This window comes from Pseudorasbora parva, chromosome 12, assembly GCF_024679245.1.
Source record: "Pseudorasbora parva isolate DD20220531a chromosome 12, ASM2467924v1, whole genome shotgun sequence".
Lineage (NCBI taxonomy): Eukaryota > Metazoa > Chordata > Actinopteri > Cypriniformes > Gobionidae > Pseudorasbora > Pseudorasbora parva.
Window position 1 is genome coordinate 28,385,982 of NC_090183.1, and position 21,862 is coordinate 28,407,843.

A 21,862-nucleotide genomic window follows, 5' to 3' on the forward strand; every position below is an offset into this window, starting at 1 on the left:
TATTTGCACACTGAAATGTGTCCACAAGTATATATCAAGGGCTAACAAAAGAGTATTTGACTGGTAATTAAATAAAATAATCATCATTACTAATCATTAACAATCACAGATTGTTTAGTATGATTATATAACAAAATTATAATGACAGTCAGAGCAAAAACTTTGTTCTAACAAGCAGGCTTTAAACTGACTTACCGTTAGATGTTCCACCCAGGGATTGTCTCTGATCTTGTTAGAAAGATCACTGTTCCTCTCACACTTCCTGTAAATATGGCTGTCAGTAGTGACACTTCTAACCTCAGTAAAACTACTCCAGTATACTAACATATTAGAGCGAGCCCACATACAGTGTTTGCCAGAGATCCAGACACTCGCCATAAAGGTGATCAATATGGCTGCCATCACCCTTTAGCCCAAAACTGGATGGCACTGAAGCTAAGCAGGGCTGAGCCTGGTCAGTACCTGGTTAGGAGACCCCCTGGGAAAACGAGGTTGCTGCTGGAAGAAGTGTTAGTGAGGCCAGCAGGGGGTGCTCACCCTGTGGTCTGTGTGGGTCCTAACACCCCAGTAGTGACGGGGACACTATACTGTAACAAGCCTCGTCCTTCAGATGCAACACGATGAGGTACGGTCATTAAAAATCCACTTCTCATGAAGAAAAGGGTTGTATTTTTCATTTCCTGGCCAAATTTCCTCCACTGGCTCTTATCAATCATGGCCTCCTAATAATCCCCATCCTTTGAATTGGGCTCTATCACTCCTCCTCACCTACAGCTGGTGTGTGGTGAGCACACTTGTGCTGTTACTGTGACTGCTGTCGCATCATCCAGGTGGAGCACACTGCTGGGGGTGAGGAGACCCATTGATACTGTAAAGCGCTTTGGGTGTACAGTTAGAAAAGCACTGTTTAATTAATTCATTCTACATATGAAACTTTCCAGGTGTACACATCCTTACAAATGCTCTTCACAAATGGCCACTGGAGTGTGATTATGTTTATGTGTAACAAAATGAGAGACAAAATTATGTATTTGAGAGAAGGCAAGTTGCTATTGTATGTCTTGTTTTGGTTAAACTCACATAATTTATATATATATATATATATATATATATATATATATATATATATATATATATATATATATATATATATATATATATATATATATATATATATATATAAATTATGTGAGTTTAATAATTTTTTTTTTTTAAATATATTTATAAAGACATATTTAGTCAACAAGAAATACACAAAGCTCTTTGTAGTAATGGCATTGAAAATGTCAGTATTAAAATTACATTTATTAACTTTATAATATATTATATACATCCTACTTTACTCTTAATATACATTTATCAGATATGACAACTTTTTTGCATCAGGATATTTGATAATTTAAATGTAATATTCTGACATCACTCACATATCTTCTCAATTAGACATTCAAAGTCCTTCTGTTGCTTGGTGATGTGAAAATCCAGACGTTTCTAGACCAGTAGAATCCATGTCAGACAGATCTGTCTCTATTCAAGTGCTGCTCTAAATCAGTGTTGCATCCTTATGGTTCCATTCATGCAGTGCATTATCCCAAGGCCAAGCCTAGGCATCCTGGGAATTCATTATTTTGCCATGGCGCAAATTTGTATTGGGTAGTCATTTACACCTCCCTGTTTCAGGAATCCATGGAAGAAAAAACTGTGAGAGTGTCTTTCTCTCTGTGTGAATTTCTCAGTCCAGTTAGTGATCTGGATAAGAGCATGAATCATAGTATCTGAGGGTGTGGGTGGGAACTACTCTGAAATCTCTCACGCCACCTTGTGGTGTTTTAAATAACCAGTTATTATATTTTAGCAACCAATTTTACAACTGCACAGATGAGAACCAAAATAAAGTATTTTTTATGCAGCAATTTATAGCTATCATAATGCATGAGAACTTAATTCAGAAATCACAGTCCAGCCTTAATTAAAGATACACATTCAGAGATTTAGATTGCGCTTTAACAAATTACTGTTAGGCCTATTTAGCACGTATACAGATGGACAAGGGAAGGGAGGATGTTATTTTGCTTCACAAATAGTGTAGAGGTAGTAGTTAATAAATAATTTTGAATTCCATCACATTCTTATTTTAAATAAAATAATTTTATGGCAAAAAAAAAAGAAAAAGAGGAAGGAACAGTGGTGAACCGGCGATAGGGTCATGGGTGGCCAAGGCTCATTGATGCACGAGGGGAGCGATCAAACAGACGAGCTACTGTAAAAAAGGTGAGCTACTGTAGCTCAATTGCTCAAGAACTTGATGCTGGTTCTGATAGAAATGTATCAGAATACACAGTGCATCACAGTTTGTTGCGTATCGGGCTGTGTAGTCGACCAGTAAGGGTGCCCATGCTGACCCCTGTCCACTGCCGAAAAGTGCCAACAGTGGGCACATGAGCATCAGAACTAGACCACGGAGCAATGGAAGAATAGCCTGGTCTGATGAACGTTTTCATCACATGGATGGCCGTTTGGGTGGGTGTCACTTATGTGGGAAACACATGGCACCAGGATGCACTGAAGGCAAGCCGGTGGAGGCAGTTTGAACAATTATAAAACATCACTCAAAGAAACATGTTTATGCTTATTTGTTGTGGTTCTCACAAATAAAGCCTACTATCTCCATCTAGTGGATGTTATTTGTTGCTATACAATCAATGTGTTAGTGTGAGAGTACATGCTGAACATCATCTGGAAACTCAGTGTAATTTAAAAAAGTAATTATTAAATCAATTTTGTTTAAATAGGACAAAAAATTGGCGACCCATTTCATGCAGTGGAGAATAGATTTAACCTTGGGGATTTTAATGGGATGCTGATAAAAAGATATCCATGCTATAATGTGTATGTGTGCTCAAATATATTTAAGCATTAAATAACTAGACTTGTCTTGTCTTTTGACTGGTCATTTATCTGTTCTACAACACTTAGACTGTCAACAATGCCATTGCAGTATAGAGTATAGTATACAGCTACTGGTCATATAATTAGATTATCATCAAAACATTGATTTATTTCACTAATTCCATTTAAGAAAGTGAAATATTTATATTGTATTCACTCATTACACAAAATATATTTATTTATTTTAATTTTGATGATTATAACTGAGGAAAATCCCAAATTCAGCATTTCAGAAAATTGGAATATTACTTAAGACCAATACAAAGAAAGGATTTTTAGAAATCTTAGCCAACTGAAAAGTATGAACCTGAAATGTATGAGCATGAACAGCACTCAGTACTTATTTGGGCCTACTTTTGCCATAAATACTGCAGCAATGTGGCATGGCATGGAGTCGATCAGTCTGTGGCACTGCTCAGGTTTTATGAGAGGCCAGGTTGCTCTGATAGTGGCCTTCAGCTCTTCTGCATTGTTGAGTCTGGCATATCGCATCCTCCTCTTCACAATACCCCAGGTTTTTTTTTATTGGATTAAGGTCAGGCGTGTTTGCTGACCAATTAAGAACAGGGATACCATGGTCCTTAAACCAGGTACTGGTTGCTTTGGCACTGTGTGAAACCTGCATTTTCATAAAATTGGTCAGCAGCAGGAAGCATGAATTGCTCTAAAACTTCTCGCGTTGACCTTGGACCTCAGAAAACACAGTGGACCAACATCAGCAGATGACATGGCATCCCAAACCATCACTGACTGTGGAAACTTTACACTGGACCTCAAGAAATGTGGATTGTGTGCTTCTTCTCTCTTCCTCCAGAATCTGGGACCCTGGTTTCCAAAGTAAATGCAAAATTTAATTTCATCAGAGAACATAACTTTGGACCACTCAGCAGCAGTCCAGTCCTTTTTGTCTTTAGCCCAGGCGACACGCTTCTGACGCTGTCTGTTGTTCAAGAGTGGCTTGACACAAGGAATGCGACAGCTGAAACCCATGTCTATACATCTTTGAGTAGTGGTTCTTGAAGCACTGACTCCAGCTGCAGTCCACTCTTTGTGAATCTCCCCCACATTTTTGAATGGGTTTTGCAATTGAAATTGCTTGTACACTTTTTTCTACCCCATCTTTTCCTTCCTTTCGCCTCTCTATTAATATGCTTGGGCACACAGCTCTGTGAACAGCCAGCCTCTTTTGCAATGACCTTTTGTGTCTTGTCCTCCTTGTGCAAGGTGTCAATGGTCGTCTTTTGGACAAGTGTCAAGTCCCCATGATTGTGTAGCCTACAGAACTAAACTTTTAGAGACCATTTAAAAATCTTTGCAGGTGTTTTGACTTAATTAGCAGATTAGAGTGTGGCACCAGGTAAACCTTTTCACAATATTCTAATTTTCTGAGATACTGAATTTGGGATTCCCTTTCGAGAGAGGTTCCTCGTATTACGTATGGGAAAAACTCCTTTTCTCGAGAATATGAAGCAAAACTTGAATAAAGGTATCCATGTAAAGCGCAGTGCCGCTGAACGGCCATAGCTCAGCGCGAGGAGCGCTCTGATTGGCCGGGCCACGGCAACTGCATGAACCTATGGTGAGGCGGCTGAGAGGAACGAGCCAATGGGGGGCGTTCCAGGAGCCCGCCGAAAAAAGGTGCTTATATTTGCATACAGGAGGCTATATAAAGCCCTAATTTCGCCATAGGTGTCAGATTTTATCTCCTTCAGCGATACCTTCGCTGACCTCCGGAAGAAGCAACCGCCGTCGAAAAGGCACCAGCGGAACCTGCAGCTGAGGACGACGGACTCCCTCTCCGCCTTCTCTGCCGTTCCAGCTACGCCATCCGGCGATCGTATCCTTTTAAACTCTCTTCTCCTAAAAGAGCGCGGGGCGTTGTTTCAAATGCCTCACATTTCCTGCGGCTCTTGCAGAGCTCCTCTCCTTGGCGGCGACCGTCACGTCATCTGTGTGGCATGCCTTGGACGGGACCACGCGCAGCTCGCACTCTCTCAGGGCGGCTGCCCCGAGTGCGATGAGATGGCGCTGCAGACCCTTCGGGCTCGCCTCGCCACCTTCGACCAGGTCCCTCCTCCTGCCGCTGGGCCGCGCCGCAAGAAATGCCGCGACCAGAGACTGCCGGAACGGTCTGGTGACTGCACGCCGGATGATTCCCCGCGTGCCTCGCCATCGCCGGTCACTTTCACCCAGGAGGAACAGCGTCCCTCTCATGCAGCGGCCTGTTCGGTTTCCTTCGGTGGCCCGTCGCCAGAGGATGATGAGGACAGCCTCTCCACAGCCGCTTCTGGTAGCGAGTGGTCAGCTTCTGTCTCGGAGCCCCCCGCTTCGACGCAGACCGCCACGAGCGCCAAATCTAACGTCGACGCGGAACTCATCCGCGTGCTCTCCAGGGCCGTGGAAGACCTCGGGCTCGAGTGGTCCCAGCCCGATGAGCCAACACGCAGCAGATTGGACGAGTGGTTCCTGGAAAGCCGCCGCCTCTCTTCTCCTCAGAAGCCCGCGCCTTTCTTCCCTGAGGTACACGACGAGCTTACGAAGTCGTGGAAGTCGCCCTACTCTGCTCGCGCCAGATCCGCCTTTTCCCCAGCGCTCTCCGTTGTCGACGGCGCTTAGGAAAAAGGCTATGAGTCTCTTCCTCCCCTTGAGGAGGCTGTCGCCGCGCACCTCTGCCCGCCCTCCTCCTCCAGAGGATGGCAGTCCAGGGCTCAGCACCCGTCCAAGCCCTGCCGCACCACTTCTGCTCTCGCTGGCCGGGCATATGCCTCCGCTGGCCAGGCTTCCGCGGCCCTTCACACCATGGCTGTCCTTCAGGTGTTCCAGGCCAGACTTCTCCGCTCCTTGGATGAGTCTGTCCCCGACTCCGAGGTTTTGAAGGACCTCCGCAGCGCGACGGACTTGGCCCTTCGCGCCACTAAAGCCACTGCACAAGCCATCGGGAAAAATATGGCTAACCTGACGGTCTTAGAGAGGCACCTTTGGCTGAATTTGACCGAGATGAAGGACGCGGATAAAGCCTCCTTTTTGGACGCCCCCATCTCCACTACCGGTCTCTTCGGCCCGTCAGTCGTGGGTTTCGCGGAACGCTTCACTGAAGCGCAAAAGGCTTCGCAGGCTATGAGGCATTTCCTGCCTAAGCGCTCCAGCTCGTCTTCAGGCCAGGGACGCTCTTTAGGTAGACCCCCGCCTTCTCAACCCGCTAAGCCGGCAGAGCCACCTTCCCGGCCTCGCTCCTCTTCTGGACTGCGCCAACGTTCCCGCTCCGCGAACCGCAGCAGTCGGCCTGAACGCCGGGGACCTCGACCCAGGCCTTGACCCGAAGCCGTCCTAGCCGCAGGGATAAAAAGGAGATGGTCAGGTCTCGCCTCGGCCGGACCCCCATCTCTCCCTCCCGGTCTCCCAGTTCCCTGCACCCAGGTGACTGCCGACCTCAGTTTAGCAGCCAACGAGCCCGTTGTCAAGCGCACTCGCCTGCACACAAACGCCGTTATCACGGCGACCCAAATAAATCTCAAAAAGAGCTTTTTCTCTGTAGTAAATGTGCCCACACATCAGTCTGCACTCCTACACTCATTCACCCCTCCCACCCATGCTATAAATGTCCCGGCGCCCACTCCACAGTGCACGCCGCCACACATAAGCACTACCCCCTCTATGTCTCAAGCACAAAATGGCAGCGCTACCGAGTTCCCTCTAGTAGGCGACCCTTATCCGCGCCGGCTCCAGCCGCTATCGTGTCGGGCTCAGGCCTGGCAAGCCATGCCCGGGGTATCAAATTGGGTTATGAACATAGTAAAAAGGGGCTACTCGCTACAGTTCGTTCGCAGGCCCCCGCGCTTTCGCGCCGTGGTCGAGACCTCGGTGAGAAGCAGCGTCAGTCACGTGCTTCGCACCGAGATTTTGAAACTGGTAGAGAAGGGAGCGGTGGAGCCCGTCCCCCCTTCCAAAAGCGAGTCGGGCTTCTACAGCCGATACTTTCTCGTTCCGAAGAAGGACGGAGAGCTCAGGCCCATCCTAGATCTAAGGCATTTGAACAAAGCTCTAATGACTCGCTCGTTCAAAATGCTAACAGTGAAACAGATCCTCGCGCACGTTCGCCCTGGGGACTGGTTTTTCACGATAGATCTGAAAGATGCGTACTTTCATGTGCAGGTAGCCCCCCACCACAGGCCATTCTTGAGATTCGCCTTCGAGGGGCAGGCTTATCAGTACACGGTCCTGCCATTCGGCTTATCCCTGGCGCCCCGCACGTTTACGAAATGTATGGACGCGGCATTAGCCCCGCTCAGGCTGAAAGGGATGCGGGTGCTCAACTACCTCGACGACTGGCTAGTGATAGCCCAGTCTCGAGCAGAACTACTAACACACAGATCCTGGCTCCTCAACCACAGGATCAATATCGCCAAGAGCTCGATGTCACCCACTCAAAAGATATCTTTTCTGGGCATTGTTCTAGACTCGAGACTCATGAACGCGCGGCTAACGACACAGCGCGCGCTATCCGTCCAGAACATGGCGACTTCATTCAAAGCCGGAACTCGCGTTCCCTTGAAACACTTTCAGAGAATGCTCGGCCTTATGGCCTCGGCATCGTCAGTGCTCAGGCTGGGACTGCTACACATGCGCCCCCTCCAGCGTTGGCTACGCGCCCGTGTCCCTCCTTATGCATGGAAATGGGGCCGTTTTCCCGTCAGAGTGAGCCACAGCGTTGTCAAAACTTTGGCTCCTTGGACGAGGACAGAGTGGTATCGGAGGGGCGTGCTTATGGGCACAGTTACGAAGTTGAAAGTGGTCTCGACAGATGCCTCCACTCGGGGGTGGGGAGCCCTGCACGAGGGCAAGCCGATCTCTGGCCTGTGGGCAGAAACAGAAAAGCGGCTGCACATAAACTGTCTAGAGATGAAAGCGGTCGCCTTATCGCTGAGAGCTTTCCTTCCACATATAAAGAACCACCACGTCTTGGTTCGTTCAGACAACATGTCGGTGGTAGCGTACATAAACCGCCAGGGTGGCCTGAGATCATATTCCCTTCACCGCATGGCGAAGCATCTCCTTTTATGGGCAGAGCACAACCTGAGCTCCCTGAGGGCGGCTCACGTGCCAGGTATTCTGAATGTGGGTCCGGATATGTTATCCAGGAGAACCATTCCCCCAGGGGAATGGTCTCTTCACCCGCAAACGGTTCTCTTAATTTGGAACACCTTCGGCAGAGCGAAAGTGGATCTCTTCGCCTCAGAAGACAACACTCACTGCCCAATATTTTTCTCCAAACGCAGGGATGCCCTGGCCCATGTCTGGCCCAGTCTCCCGCTGTATGCTTTCCCCCCGATCGCGATGCTACCACAAACCATCAAGAAAATCAGGGAGACAGCATCCGCGGTGCTTTTAATAGCCCCGCTCTGGAGGAACCGAACGTGGTTCTCCGATCTGATCCAGCTGTCAGACACAGCCCCATGGCCCATTCCGCTGAGGAAAGACCTCCTCACCCAGGCGAAGGGGGGGATCTGGCATCCCAGTCCCGAACTATGGGCCCTCCACGTATGGCCCATCAACTGGTATCGGGAAACCTCTCTGACAGAGTTATGAACACTATAGCGGAAGCTAGAGCCCCCTCGACGAGGCGGCTCTATACTCTGAAGTGGTCAGTGTTTTCTACCTGGTGTGCCGTCCGAAATATCGACGCACGCTCATGCGAAACAACAGAAGTGCTCGCTTTTCTCCAAGAGCTACTGGACGCGGGTCGTTCCCCCTCCACGCTCAAAGTTTATGTCGCCGCCATAGCAGCTAACCACGCTCAGGTCGCGGGACATTCACTAGGGAAAAGTGAGCTCATCGTACGTTTTCTTAAAGGGGCCAGGAGATTGAACCCCCCTCGCCCCCCTTCGGTCCCTATTTGGGACCTCGCGGTGGTTCTAGACGCTATGAAGGGTCCCCCCTTCGAGCCTCTCCAGACCGCGACCATAAAGCTTTTATCACTCAAAACTGCGTTTCTGCTGGCTCTGGCCTCGGTTAAACGTGTGAGTGACTTACACGCACTCTCAGTGAGTCCGTCCTGTCTCGAGTTCGGGCCCAACAACTCCAAAGTTGTTCTTAAACCGAGACATGGTTTTATACCCAAAGTGCTTTCTACCCCTTTTAGAGCAGAGGTTATTACTCTGCTTCCTTTACCCGCATCTCAGGGTGAACAGGACGCGAATCTACTCTGCCCGGTCAGAGCTTTGAGACTGTATCTGGAGCGCTCCTCCCCCTTCAGGCAGTCGGACCAGCTGTTTGTCTGCTTCGGCGACCGCACTAAAGGTTGTGCTGTCACGAAGCAAAGACTCTCACACTGGATAGTGGACGCTATCTCGCTGGCATATGAGTCTAAAAACCTGACTTGCCCTATAGGCGTTAAAGCCCACTCCACTAGAGGCATGGCCTCATCTTGGGCTTGGTCGTGTGGCATTTCTTTGGAAGATATCTGTGCGGCGGCAGGCTGGGCCTCTCCGTCCACTTTTATCAGATTCTATAAATTGGAGGTTCCAGCTCTACAAGCAGGGCTTCTCTCCATCTAGGCTCTATCTTGACCCTGGTAAACAGATTGCCTTTAGTTTTGGCCTGTACACATCAGTCCTTAAGCACTTTTCATTTATCATAAGATCCGACTATGTCCGATCAGCCGTTCAAACGAACCGACTCTTCCGGTTCTTCATCCCCCTTATAGCCGCCTCTTCGGTGTCTCGGGGGTTATTTACATGTGCTTTGGGCATACTGGGTCAGTCAGCACACACGGCGCTTTACATTGTGTTCCCATACGTAATACGAGGAACCTCTCTCGAAAGGGAACGTACTCGGTTACTTTCGTAACCTCAGTTCCCTGAGAGAGAGGAACGAGTATTACGTTCCGTGCCGTGTTTATGCTTCTCAGGTATCGCTTCAGTCGATCTAAAAACCTGACACCTATGGCGAAATTAGGGCTTTATATAGCCTCCTGTATGCAAATATAAGCACCTTTTTTCGGCGGGCTCCTGGAACGCCCCCCATTGGCTCGTTCCTCTCAGCCGCCTCACCATAGGTTCATGCAGTTGCCGTGGCCCGGCCAATCAGAGCGCTCCTCGCGCTGAGCTATGGCCGTTCAGCGGCACTGCGCTTTACATGGATACCTTTATTAAAGTTTTGCTTCATATTCTCGAGAAAAGGAGTTTTTCCCATACGTAATACTCGTTCCTCTCTCTCAGGGAACCGAGGTTAAGAAAGTAACCGAGTACGTTTTCCTTAGTTGTAAGGTTTTAAACATCAAAATTAAAAGAATTTGAAAAATATCAGTCTGTGTGTAATGAATGAATATAATATACAAGCGTCACTTTTTGAACGGAATTAGTGAACTAACGCCGGGCTATTTGTAACACACATGGTTTAACACTTTCCACATGCAAGGATAACTTAGTGTATTTACTAGTTACCATATCAACATTATTTAGAGAAAAAAGTCTGTCAAAATAAAAAGATCTTGAACATATCACTAAACGTTTATTTAACCATAACAAAAGTACATTTCTTAAGTTAATTTACAATGGGGTTTTTTCCCCACAGTTTTTTGTGTTTTTGTGTTCTTTAATGCTGATCTAACCAGCAGAAGACACGAGGCACGGCTTAAATCCCAGTTGCACAGGTGTGGTGCATTGTAACATTGCGTTACAACGTACATCTATTGATATGCTATTAAATGCTATACTTTTATAAATTCTATTGAGAAACCATGAGAAAAAGGTGAATAAAGACTGAGAGCCAACTGCCAAAGCTCAGAAATGCTTAATTGTTATTAACTAAGCTGTATAAAATTATTTATAAAAGCTGTGCTTTGTGGTGTTTGTTGTCAAATTCAAATTTTTATTTATTTTGAATTATTCAAAAATGCCATTATTTTATTTTAAAAAGATAGTAATTGTATTTTACTATTGTATTAAATCAGATAACATTTTAAGCTGTCATTTGGTCATGTTACATTGTACCCCTCACATGTTACAATGTACCCCACATATGGGGCATGTTGTTACATTTCACTTCCATTCTTTCGGGTTAATCAAGAAAAAAGTATATTGTATAATTGAAACAAAACCACATAATTGTACTAGAAATGTGTACAATTAATGTAGTATACTCTGAACAACAAGTGAATTTACCACAAAAAAGGATTCAGGTGACACATTTAAATAAAGTTCACTTAACTTAAACATTTCTTTTGTCACTTAATTTAATTGTGTTCAATCAACCTAATATATTTAAAACTGAAGTTTACTTAAATAATTTGTGTTAAAACTACATGAAATATTTGTGTTGATCAAGTGACTCCATTAGGAGAGTAAATTTAGGGATTAAAGTGTTATTTTATGTGTTTTTCTGTAAAGGGAAAGATTTTGTTAGTTAATGTTAAGTGTTTAATGTTCAGTTAGAGGAATTTCTTTTAATGTTTTTGATTTCTGTGGTTAGCATTGTGTGGAAGAGTGGCGCTGCAGGCTGTGGCATTGATGCTAATGTCAGGAGTTACCCCAGCCTTTACTTAGGCTGGGGTATATATATACCCCATATATATATATGGGGTATATATATATATATATATATATATATATATATATATATATATATATATATATATATATATATATATATATATATATATATATATATATGCCCTGCTCTCCCCTTATCAGTCTTACTTTTTGTCACTTTTCAAACTTAAAATATAACTGACATAAAAAGTCACGACCAGTCTTAAAGAAAAAAAAAAAAAAATTGACTAACTTGTAAGCTGTTCAACCGATATTGACACTGCACCAATATATCCACTAGGTGTCAGAATACACACAATAATTAACAACTCAGCACATCTCCTAGGCTCCAGCATCCCCTTGACCATACAGGGCAAGCAGTTTGAAAAACGAATGGATGAATGTATGTTGTCTCTATAGATTTTATTATTTTGATGTTGCATCCAATGGAAATTCTTAACTAGGAATTCAAAATTTGATTATATATAAAGGCTAATTTAATCATTTCAAATAAATGAACAAACACAAGAGAGAGACCTTGTTTCACGAATCAGAAAAATGTTTACAATGGAAAAGTAGGCTAACAGAATAAAATATTTTCTTATATATCCAAAAACAGACCGCATTAAAAAGCCGTTTATATTATGACTTTACATCTTACCAGCTTTTATCTATAAATTGTAAACCGGAGCTTCTACTTGTGCACAGTTTGGACTGATAGTTTATCCTCACACGATCCTATCTCGTTACTAAAACCAAAAGACCTCAGTATTATTTATTAATTTTTCTAAAAATTACAAACCCATAACAGGTGCAGTCATAATACATGATTTTATGAGACAGTTTGTCAGTGCTGATCTGCAGCTTAACTGCTGGATCTCAGCTTTCTCACTAATGAGATCTGCTCTGAGTGATGCAGAACTGCTGCTTAAGAAAATGAAACACAATTTTATACATATTACTGGATTATTATTGTTCCTGAGTCAGCAACGAAGCATTTAAACCTAGCCAGTGTCATAAACATCACAATATAAAGACCTTAATATCTCAAATAACTGCCCTTAAAAAGTCAGCATTTCGTCAGCATAAAAAGAAGAAAGCACAAAGGAAAATGTTATATTACATATTATTGGGCTATTCATATGATGCTGGAAGATTCATACATTTCAAAAGAATGTCTAAAACTGGCATCAAACACACCATGAAGGTTAAAATACATTGAAATGTTACAATATAAACTAATAATTTAATCAAACAAATCATTCAAGCATTAACCCCCATTTACACATGATAGGCCCATCTGAGAATAACAAGGTGATGTTTAGTAGAAATCACATCCGATATATCCAGACAGCAGAAATCTGAAGGTGCTTCTAATGGAAATTGATTACAGGATATTACTGGCTTTGACTGGTGCAGATTTGACTCAATTGTAGCTATTAACAATTTGCCAATGCACGGTCAAGGTGAAAAATTAGATGACAATAATCTCTCGGCATTCTTTGATTGTGCTCATTAGTGTTGTGTGATTAATTACTGAGATGCCACAATTTCATTTGAGTCATGCGTACAATTCAATGATACAGTCGCATATGATAATTGATATTCCTATTTAGTGGTTCTCAATCAGGGGGTCAGAGTCCACTATAGGGGGCATCGGGACGATTTTAAATAATTTTTAAATTATCTTACTTGATTAAAATGCTAAAAAATAAAAACCAAGTAATCAAATATTTCTTGGTTCCTCAACAACTACTGTTTTATTAGAGCACATATAAGTTATTAAAAGTATGATACAAAATAATTGAGGTTAAAGGGATAGTTTACCCAATATAAACAAGTCCAAAATTTGACAACTTCTGCCTCGATATGTTATGTTTTCTCTGGCTCTTAAAATAAAGCTTTATTCAACCTCTTTTCTAAAATGGTTGCATTAAAAAAAAAAAAATCACACCAGCTCTGTTAGAATATTGTAAATTTATGTGGGGAAAATGTTTTATCAAATTACAATTAATTTCCACAATTAACAGTTAATTTTATTTTAAAATCTACTAAATGAAATAAATAATATAAAATAGTGAAACTGCTCCAACATGAAATTGGACTGGGAAGTCATATTCCAAAATCCTTCCTAATATACGTGTAAGTAATTAATAATGTGACATTAATTTGGGCAATAAGCAGCTTGACTTGGACTTGACTTAGAACTTGAATGCAAAGACTTACTTACAAATCAACGTGTGTGTGTGTGTGTGTGTGTGTGTGTATGTGTGCCCTTGTTTATATTACATTGTGATGACTTGATGTACGCATAAGAAAATTAAAACCTAAGATCACCTACATTGTCTACACCTACATTTTTCAAAAGGCTTATAAATAATACAGGATGAGTTTCTTGAGAAAGTAAAAATGCTGAATGTTTCCTGTGATGGGTAGGTTTAGGGGCAGGGGCAGTACGGTAGGGGGATAGAATGTACAGTTTGTACGGTATAAAAACCATTACGTCTATGGAGAGTCCCCACAAAGATAGTGAACCAGACATGGTTTGTGTGTGTGTGAGTGTGTGTGTGTGTGTGTGTGTGTGTGTGTGTGTGTGTGTGTGTGTGTGTGTGTGTGTGTGTGTGTGTGTGTGTGTGTTATGCATCTGAAGTTCAGGGAATGGACTGTGGGTGATCTGTTGTCTGAAATGCACGTTATATGTCCCTGCCACGAATAAATAGATTAATTTACGTGACCATATCACGAATTGCCGTGTGACGGGGTTGCTGATACACATCCTTGATACATATCCATTCTTTAAAATGCTCTTCATTATTAGACAATCCACTTAAGTGTATGTTGCCTAATGCCCCCTAGCTTCAATAAGGGTTAGAAGTGCTCAGGTCCGGTTACAGCCATGCATTCCATGTCAAGGCTCTTCACTTACATGCATCCAAAGAAAGCAGAGGGTGTGTGCATCTGTAATTATACATAACCACAGAAGGATGAAAGCTATATTTATTTAAAGCAACACAAAATCTAGAAGTAACTTTCCATAAATCACTAAGATATTTAAAGGAAATTACATTAGAGGCGAACTTGGGTTTCAAGTTCTATTATTAACTAAATATCATGATTAATCTAAATGTCATGAGCATGCATGGGTCATTTAGCAATGCTGTGCAGGTTCTGAATCAGAAAAATACAATAGAATTTGTATAGTCAGAATACATTACATAGGCATAACTAGACACTACAACAAGTCAAGACTAGTCTTGTCAAACTGTGTGGGTGGCAGAAGTATCTGTCAAAATTGTGGAAATATTCCTCAGACATAGTATTCAGTTGGCTTTCAATTTACATACATTTTTTTTTCATCAATGGATCATTGTAAATCTGTTAAAAATGTTCTGCTCGTATACAGCCATTCATAACATTGTTTCTTTGTGTATGCAATACTCTGGAAAATAACCCTGGACTCTAATGGGCGTATGAGAAAGACACCACTGTATTTTTTTATGGGACTTCACCCCACCCAAACTGTGGCGATGTGACACAGCACCCTATGACTCGACATCCTTCTCACGAGTCAAATGACAAAAGCCATTTCAAAGAACAAAACAACTAACAAAAGCCAAACTTATAGACTTTGTCTTTGCTGGTAACAGTGTGCCTTTGATAGGATGCCACAATGCTAAATACTACAAGTTGCCTGATCTGAAACAAACTCTGTTCCAGAACGATACCGCATGATTATTTGCAATAAACAGACACTGAATAAATATTATTCATATTTTATTCTGGGTACCCCTTTACGATAAAATTCAATTTGTTAACATTAGCAAATCTCTCATTGCTCATTGTTAATGTTATTTATTGTAAAGTGTTAATGTCTATGTATTAGACATTAGAATATGTATTAGAATAGTTCTATAACATTATTAATCCATTAAAAACTTGTTTATATATATATATATATATATATATATATATATATATATATATATATATATATATATATATATATATATATATATATATATATATATATATATATATATATATAAAAAATGCTTCAATAAGGGTTAGAAGTGCTCAGGTCCGGTTACAGCCATGCATTCCATGTCAAGGCTCTTACATGCACTCACTTACATGCATCCAAAGTGATTAATCTAAATGTCATGAGCATGCATGGGTCATTTAGCAATGCTGTGCAGGTTCTGAATCAGAAAAATACAATAGAATTTGTATAGTCAGAATACATTACATAGGCATAACTAGACAAAAACAAGTTTTATATATATATATATATATATATATATATATATATATATATATATATATATATATATATATATATATATATATATATATATATATATATATATATATATATATATATATATATATATATATATATATATACACACAGTACAGGGCTACAGGCCAAAAGTTTGAACACATTATTATTTGTAATGATTTTGAAAGAAGTTTCTTCTGCTCATCCAGCCTGCATTTATTTGATCAAAAGTACAGAAAAATTGTTAATATTGTGATATATTATTACAATTTAAAATAATAGGTTTTCAATTTATTATCATTTATTTCTGTGATGCAAAGCTGAATATTCCGAATCATTCCTCCAGTCTTCAGTGTCCTTCAGAAATCGATTAAATGATGATTCATTTTCAAAGTTGGAAACAGTTCTGCTGCTTAATATTTTTTCATAAAATGTGATACTTTTTATAATACTTTGATGAATAAAAAGTAAAAAAAAGAAAAGGAAAAAAAAAGAAAGAAGCAAATGTTTTAAAAATAGAAATCTTTTGTAAAAACAATATACACTACTGGTCAGTAATTTGGGGGCAGTCATTTTTTTTCTTTTCTTTTTTTTAAATAAATCAAACATTTTATTCAGCAAGGATGTGTTAAATTGATTAAAATTGATAGTAAAGGAGTATATTATTTGAAAATATGTTTTTATTTTGAATGAATGCAGTTCTTTTGAACCTTTTATTCATCAAATATATTAGGCAGCAGAACTGTTTCCAACACTCATAATAAATCAGAATATTAGAATGATTTATGAAGGATCATGTGATAGACTGGATGTCACATGCTGAAGACTGGAGTAATGATCCTGAAAGTTCAGCTTTGCATCACATAAATAAATGCTAATTTGAAATATAATAAATTGAAAATCTTTTTTTTTATTGTAATGATATATCACCATATTTAAAAAAAAGAAAAGAAAAAAACTGTATTTTTGATCAAATAAATGCAGGCTTTATAAGCAGAAGAAACTTCTTTCAAAAACATTACAAATAGTAATGTGTCCAAACTTCTGGCCTATATATATATATATATATATATATATATATATATATATATATATATATATATATATATATATATATATATATATATATATATATATATATAATTTTCTTTCAATGAAAGTAATTCCAAAAAAAAAGAAAAAAGAAAAAAAAAAGACCGCATTAGCTTTACTTGCCACCAAGAAATGCAAACTGTGAAACGCATTAAATAGAATAAGTGCTCTTGAACTCCACTCAAATCAAAACTTACTGATAAGTAACATAAAATCACAAAGATTAATTTTTAGTCCTGGGTGATAGTAGGCCTACTGGCAATCAGTAAAGCAGGATTTTAATAATTCCAGCTTGCCATTCAAGAGACTATAAACCTCAATCACAGTCATTTCATTAGCAGTAATGGATTATGAGGATTGATCTGATGCCACAATTTGTTTTTACTTTTACCTACATGTCATACAAATTATGGATGATGTATAGGCTACATGACAACATAGCCTGACAAATATATAAACATTATAGGCTACCCTACATAACTTTTTCACTGTTGGTTAAGTCTTAAAGTAAAATCTGACTATATTCTGCTGCATAGCCTAAACTACTGCCATGTGCTTCCTATAGCTATACCCTACTTTGAACGAGACTGATGTTCTATGGTTCTTATATAGTTTCTCCAAATTTCATTACTTAAAGTGAGGATAAACTTAATAAAGAGCTCTTTTACCGGCTGCTTTCTCGCAGTTAGCTGAGTGAAGAAACCTGAGTGCCGGTTCCTTTGAGCGCAGAGGGAGTAGATCAGTAGATCATGTGATCTGTTTGCATATCAAGGTCGCCATTTTGCAGGAAAGTTTGGGAATTTCGGGCACACTAGAAGAAAGAGGAAGTGTTGCGCTGAAGAAGTTTCGATTACGGACGTGTGGGGATCCAGGACTCCAGTCAGTTGGAAACGGGAGAGATGTATGGACGGCAGCCCGTCTGCGAGTGAACTTTACTTGGACTTCAACAGGGATTATTAGTATTTCTGCCTATTCTACCACTTCCATTGCAACAGATCGGAGGCAGTTTTTCCAAATCTTTTTAATGCACTCCGCGATTTTCTGATTTACTCCATTCATTCGTCTGCAGAAAGTTGATATAAGTCCAGAATTGTATGAAAGTGCCCACGGGGTCCTGCCGCCTCTGACAGCAGGTTATGAGAGAAGTGATCGTTTATAGTTTTCATTGCATTTTTGGATTGTTGATATTGAGCGTTTACTCTCACATGTCACTCTGACCCGGTCAGGGATCACCGGTGATTGTTGATCACTGCGAAATCAAAGTGACGCGACAGAAAGTGAAAGTGATCGGCCATTCATTCCAATGCTTTACACCAGTCGCCTTTTAAAAACTGTGGGACATTGAATATTGGAGTCTTGATCATGCCAGTGAGAAAGAAAGGTGAGTCTTTTTTTAAATAGCTGAATAGCCTACAGACAAAATATGAATGAGTTATGTATTTCTCTTAACGTAGCCTATGCTATTCTAAACCTCTTATTTTTTCAGTTTATTAGAAAATCGTTTGTTTTATAATTTTTTTTTTCAGATGCTCAGAGGGCACTGCAGCTTCTGGAGGAATACAGAACTAAACTCAGTCAGACTGGAGACCCTCATCTCAGACGTTCAATAGAGAGAGTCATCAACATATTTCAGAGTACACTCTTCCAGGCTCTTATAGGTAAGTTGCTAGAACAACCAATGTTTTCCTTGAGGTCGTTTCTTAACATTTGTCTTGTGTTGAAATGGTGAAACAGGTTTGACTTCAACGCGATTTATGTTTGACAAGTTCAGTGGTGCATTAGCCACAGCAGCATTTTTTTTTTTTATTGAACTGCAAATAATGGTGTTTGCACGCAGCATTTTAAACTAGTATGTAGGAATGTTTTTCTCACAAACGATGAACAGAGAAAATGGAAAGAAGCAGGTGTTCAGTACTCATGGAAAGTATTGTAAAATCTTAAAGGGATAGTTCACCCCAAAATAAAAAGGCAGAGTCTATTAAGTGCAAATAGAGATAGATGCTGTTTGCAATGTTAAAAGCTGAAGCTAAAGCTATCTATTTGACCAAGTACAGCCAGTGTTCAAAACCATCTCCTTACCTCAGCCTGATTTACAATGGTAAGCTAATGTGTTGTAATTTGAGTGGTACTGGTAGCTTTCTGTGAGAAATGTGTCTTTGCGTCATTACGTCACGTCTAAAGAAGGAGTCCAGCTAGTAGGCAATCGCATGTGAGGATGCTGCAGATGGAATAACTAAACATAGAATTTTGATGTTGGGTTGTAATCCTGAAATGTCCAAATGTCAATCATTAGTGATTACTGGAGATTCACCTGTAGTCATAATAATAAACATTAGACTGTGCACAAATTGAAATCAATTAACACTAATACACACTAAATGCACGTCACAAAATGCTGATGTTGTCAACATTAAAGCTACAATGTGTTACTTTTTTAGTTTATTCTTAGCTAAAAACACATAATTCTTTTAAATATATTTGTGCTCATTAATGTAAATTTACTTCTTTCAAGTAATAAAGTATTCTCATAAGTTTATAATATGCCATTGAAAACATATGCGGGTGAGGGGTTCGAATGCCGGTCGCCATGTTGCCCCTCCATCTTGAAAGTACATTAGCCAAAGAGGGACATACCCGTAAATTCAAGCTTCGCCTTTCGCGTTTTAACACTCGATGGCACAGTGTCGGATGTGAAGAGGGGGATTGCCATGTTAATCTAGGACTAAACCAGCTACCATAGAAACAGAAACTAATATTCACTGGATGGTCATATACCTTTACACCGCTAGATGGGGGAAAATATCACACAGTGTAGCTTTAACAATTTGAGATGGTTAAGAATAATAATAAATGCAATATTTTGGTCATCCTTACAAGACGTAGAATCTGTGATTCAGAAGTACAGTATCCACACCGATGCGGTGACTGACAGCCACACATACTCATCAAAACATTAGATTCATCCATGCTGAGGAGCCATGCAGATGCACAACCCACTTAAAGACGACGACAATTCCGGAAATAATTACAATTGTATGTTTCGAACAGAGATGGTGAAAAAGAGGCAAAACTTACGGACTGCAGTTTTAACCCTAAAATAGGCAACATATCCTGGGAGATAAAGGTGTAGGTCTAATTTCTTGGTTTCATTGTGAACATTTCCAACTTTTGACTTTGTTCATACGTTCTTTGTTTAGCTTACAGGTAACATTTAAAGTAACATGACCACCTCTAGTGGCAAATCTCACTTTTCCACTTGTTTCACATATTTACAATATTTGGAGGGGACTTGCATGATTAAAAAGTTGCTGTTATGTATTCACTTATTACGTTTATGTTGAAATTTTATAATATACATTTTTCATATTCTTTCTGTGAATATATCTCCCACGTTATGTTGCACGTTTGGGGGTATACGTTTATTGAAAAAAGAAAGCTTGTTTGGCAATATGTTACAATATGTTACAACATTTTAAAACATTTATTCTCTTATAACTTAAACTAAACATTCTTTGTAAAATAAACATAATGCCTATTTATGGATATATAGCCTACTAGCCTGACAAGCCAGACCCACATCAAGATGTTTGGTCTGGAAACTCACCATTGACAGGGCTCAATCCGAGGGGCGGGATGAACGGTTGTCTTTCAAACTCCCTCTGCACGCGATAGGATAGCGCTACACCAACCAGAGCAACGAAGGTGAAGCAGAGCTCGCTGATAGATTAAACATTCACCGTATCCGGTCGGCTAAACTCCGAACACATCTTCCCTTTTTAAGAATGACTTCAGTGCCATCTTTGTTCTTTTCTCAGAGAAAAGCTTAACTCCAAGTCTTCCAGAATCGCAGTCAAAACTTCGAAAGACCGCCGCCGTTCGCCAGTTTCTGTGTTTACTAGACAACAGAAGCACGCAAACGCAATTCGTCCCTTGTCATTATGGCCCCGCCCGCCGACTCTATACATGATGTGATTGGCCCGTCCAGATTCTGAGGAATACAGCTCAGAACGGTATTGAGAGTTCCTAGACGACACTTGCGGGCAGATTAAATTTGCTGCTGATAGGGTGCATCTAGATGTCTAGGCTAATAGCCTACTGTATTATATTTCCTACACAAATTTCTAGGGCCTATAAATGATCAATATGACCAAAACTTGTTGTTGTACACAATCTACTTCATGCCTTCTGTCCTCTGATTGATATTTCAGCAATTTTATGTCTTATTTAAGTATTTTTTTACTCCTATATCTTAAATTGGCAAAATCTTAAAGTAAATGTAAAATAAACATTTATTAGACTGAAGCAACTTGGGTTTATTTTATTATTCATACATGATTCTTTTAATGTTAAAAATTAAAACATTATTTAGAAATGTTTTCATGTTAATGTAAATGTCAAATATGACACTACAGGCTTTTGGGGAACATTTATTTTTCCATCCCTCAAACATCATTGATATGCATGCAGTATACGTTTTTTTGTTGAGTATCATAATACATCAGGCTTTTATGGCTCATATGCAATTCATTTCAGATCAATAAATATTTTTTGTAACAAAAAAGGGATGGAAATAGAACAGGTCATTTGTTTGTCAAAATTTGTCTTGGATCGTGTTTGCAAGGAATAGAGTAAACTGTGTTAACTTTTGTGTTTAGTCATTTGTCTAATTTTCGTCAATTTGGGAAAATCCTTTGAGTTTCCGATTTAAGCTGACTCTTTTGGGAGTTTATGTAATTAGTGGTGATAAGATTTTACTGTTACATAGTTCAGCTATGCAGAAATAGATATGAAATAACAACTCCTTTTGTTTAATTGTTTTATACTGTCTGCTCTGTGCAGACAGTATAAAACATCTTAGTTTGCATCTTCAGAAGGTTGTAGTGAGATATTTGACAAATTGATTTTGGCAGTTGCAAACCATTTAACAGTAGCATTGCCTATGCTATTGTAATTTAGAACATCTTTATGTGCCTACACTGTTTATAAGCATTTGACAAATCAAAGCACAGCGGTG

General features: G+C 40.3%; 1 protein-coding gene across 10 annotated transcripts in view; it reads left to right on the forward strand.

Annotated features, from left to right (window-relative positions):
• The first annotated feature begins 17,637 nt into the window (after nt 1-17,637).
• Nucleotides 17,638-21,862, forward strand: part of dlg1a (discs large MAGUK scaffold protein 1a) — a 167,489-nt gene continuing 163,264 nt past the window's right edge. For 4 of the 10 annotated variants that reach the window (XM_067459728.1, XM_067459705.1, XM_067459706.1 and 1 more), the window contains exons 1-2: nt 17,638-18,229; nt 18,375-18,506. In XM_067459728.1, coding sequence (XP_067315829.1) covers nt 18,211-18,229; nt 18,375-18,506 — 151 coding nt within the window. In that variant the 5' untranslated portion in view covers nt 17,638-18,210. The remainder of the gene's footprint in view (nt 18,230-18,374; nt 18,507-21,862) is intronic. The other 6 variants (XM_067459709.1, XM_067459712.1, XM_067459710.1 and 3 more) reach the window with 2 other exon arrangements.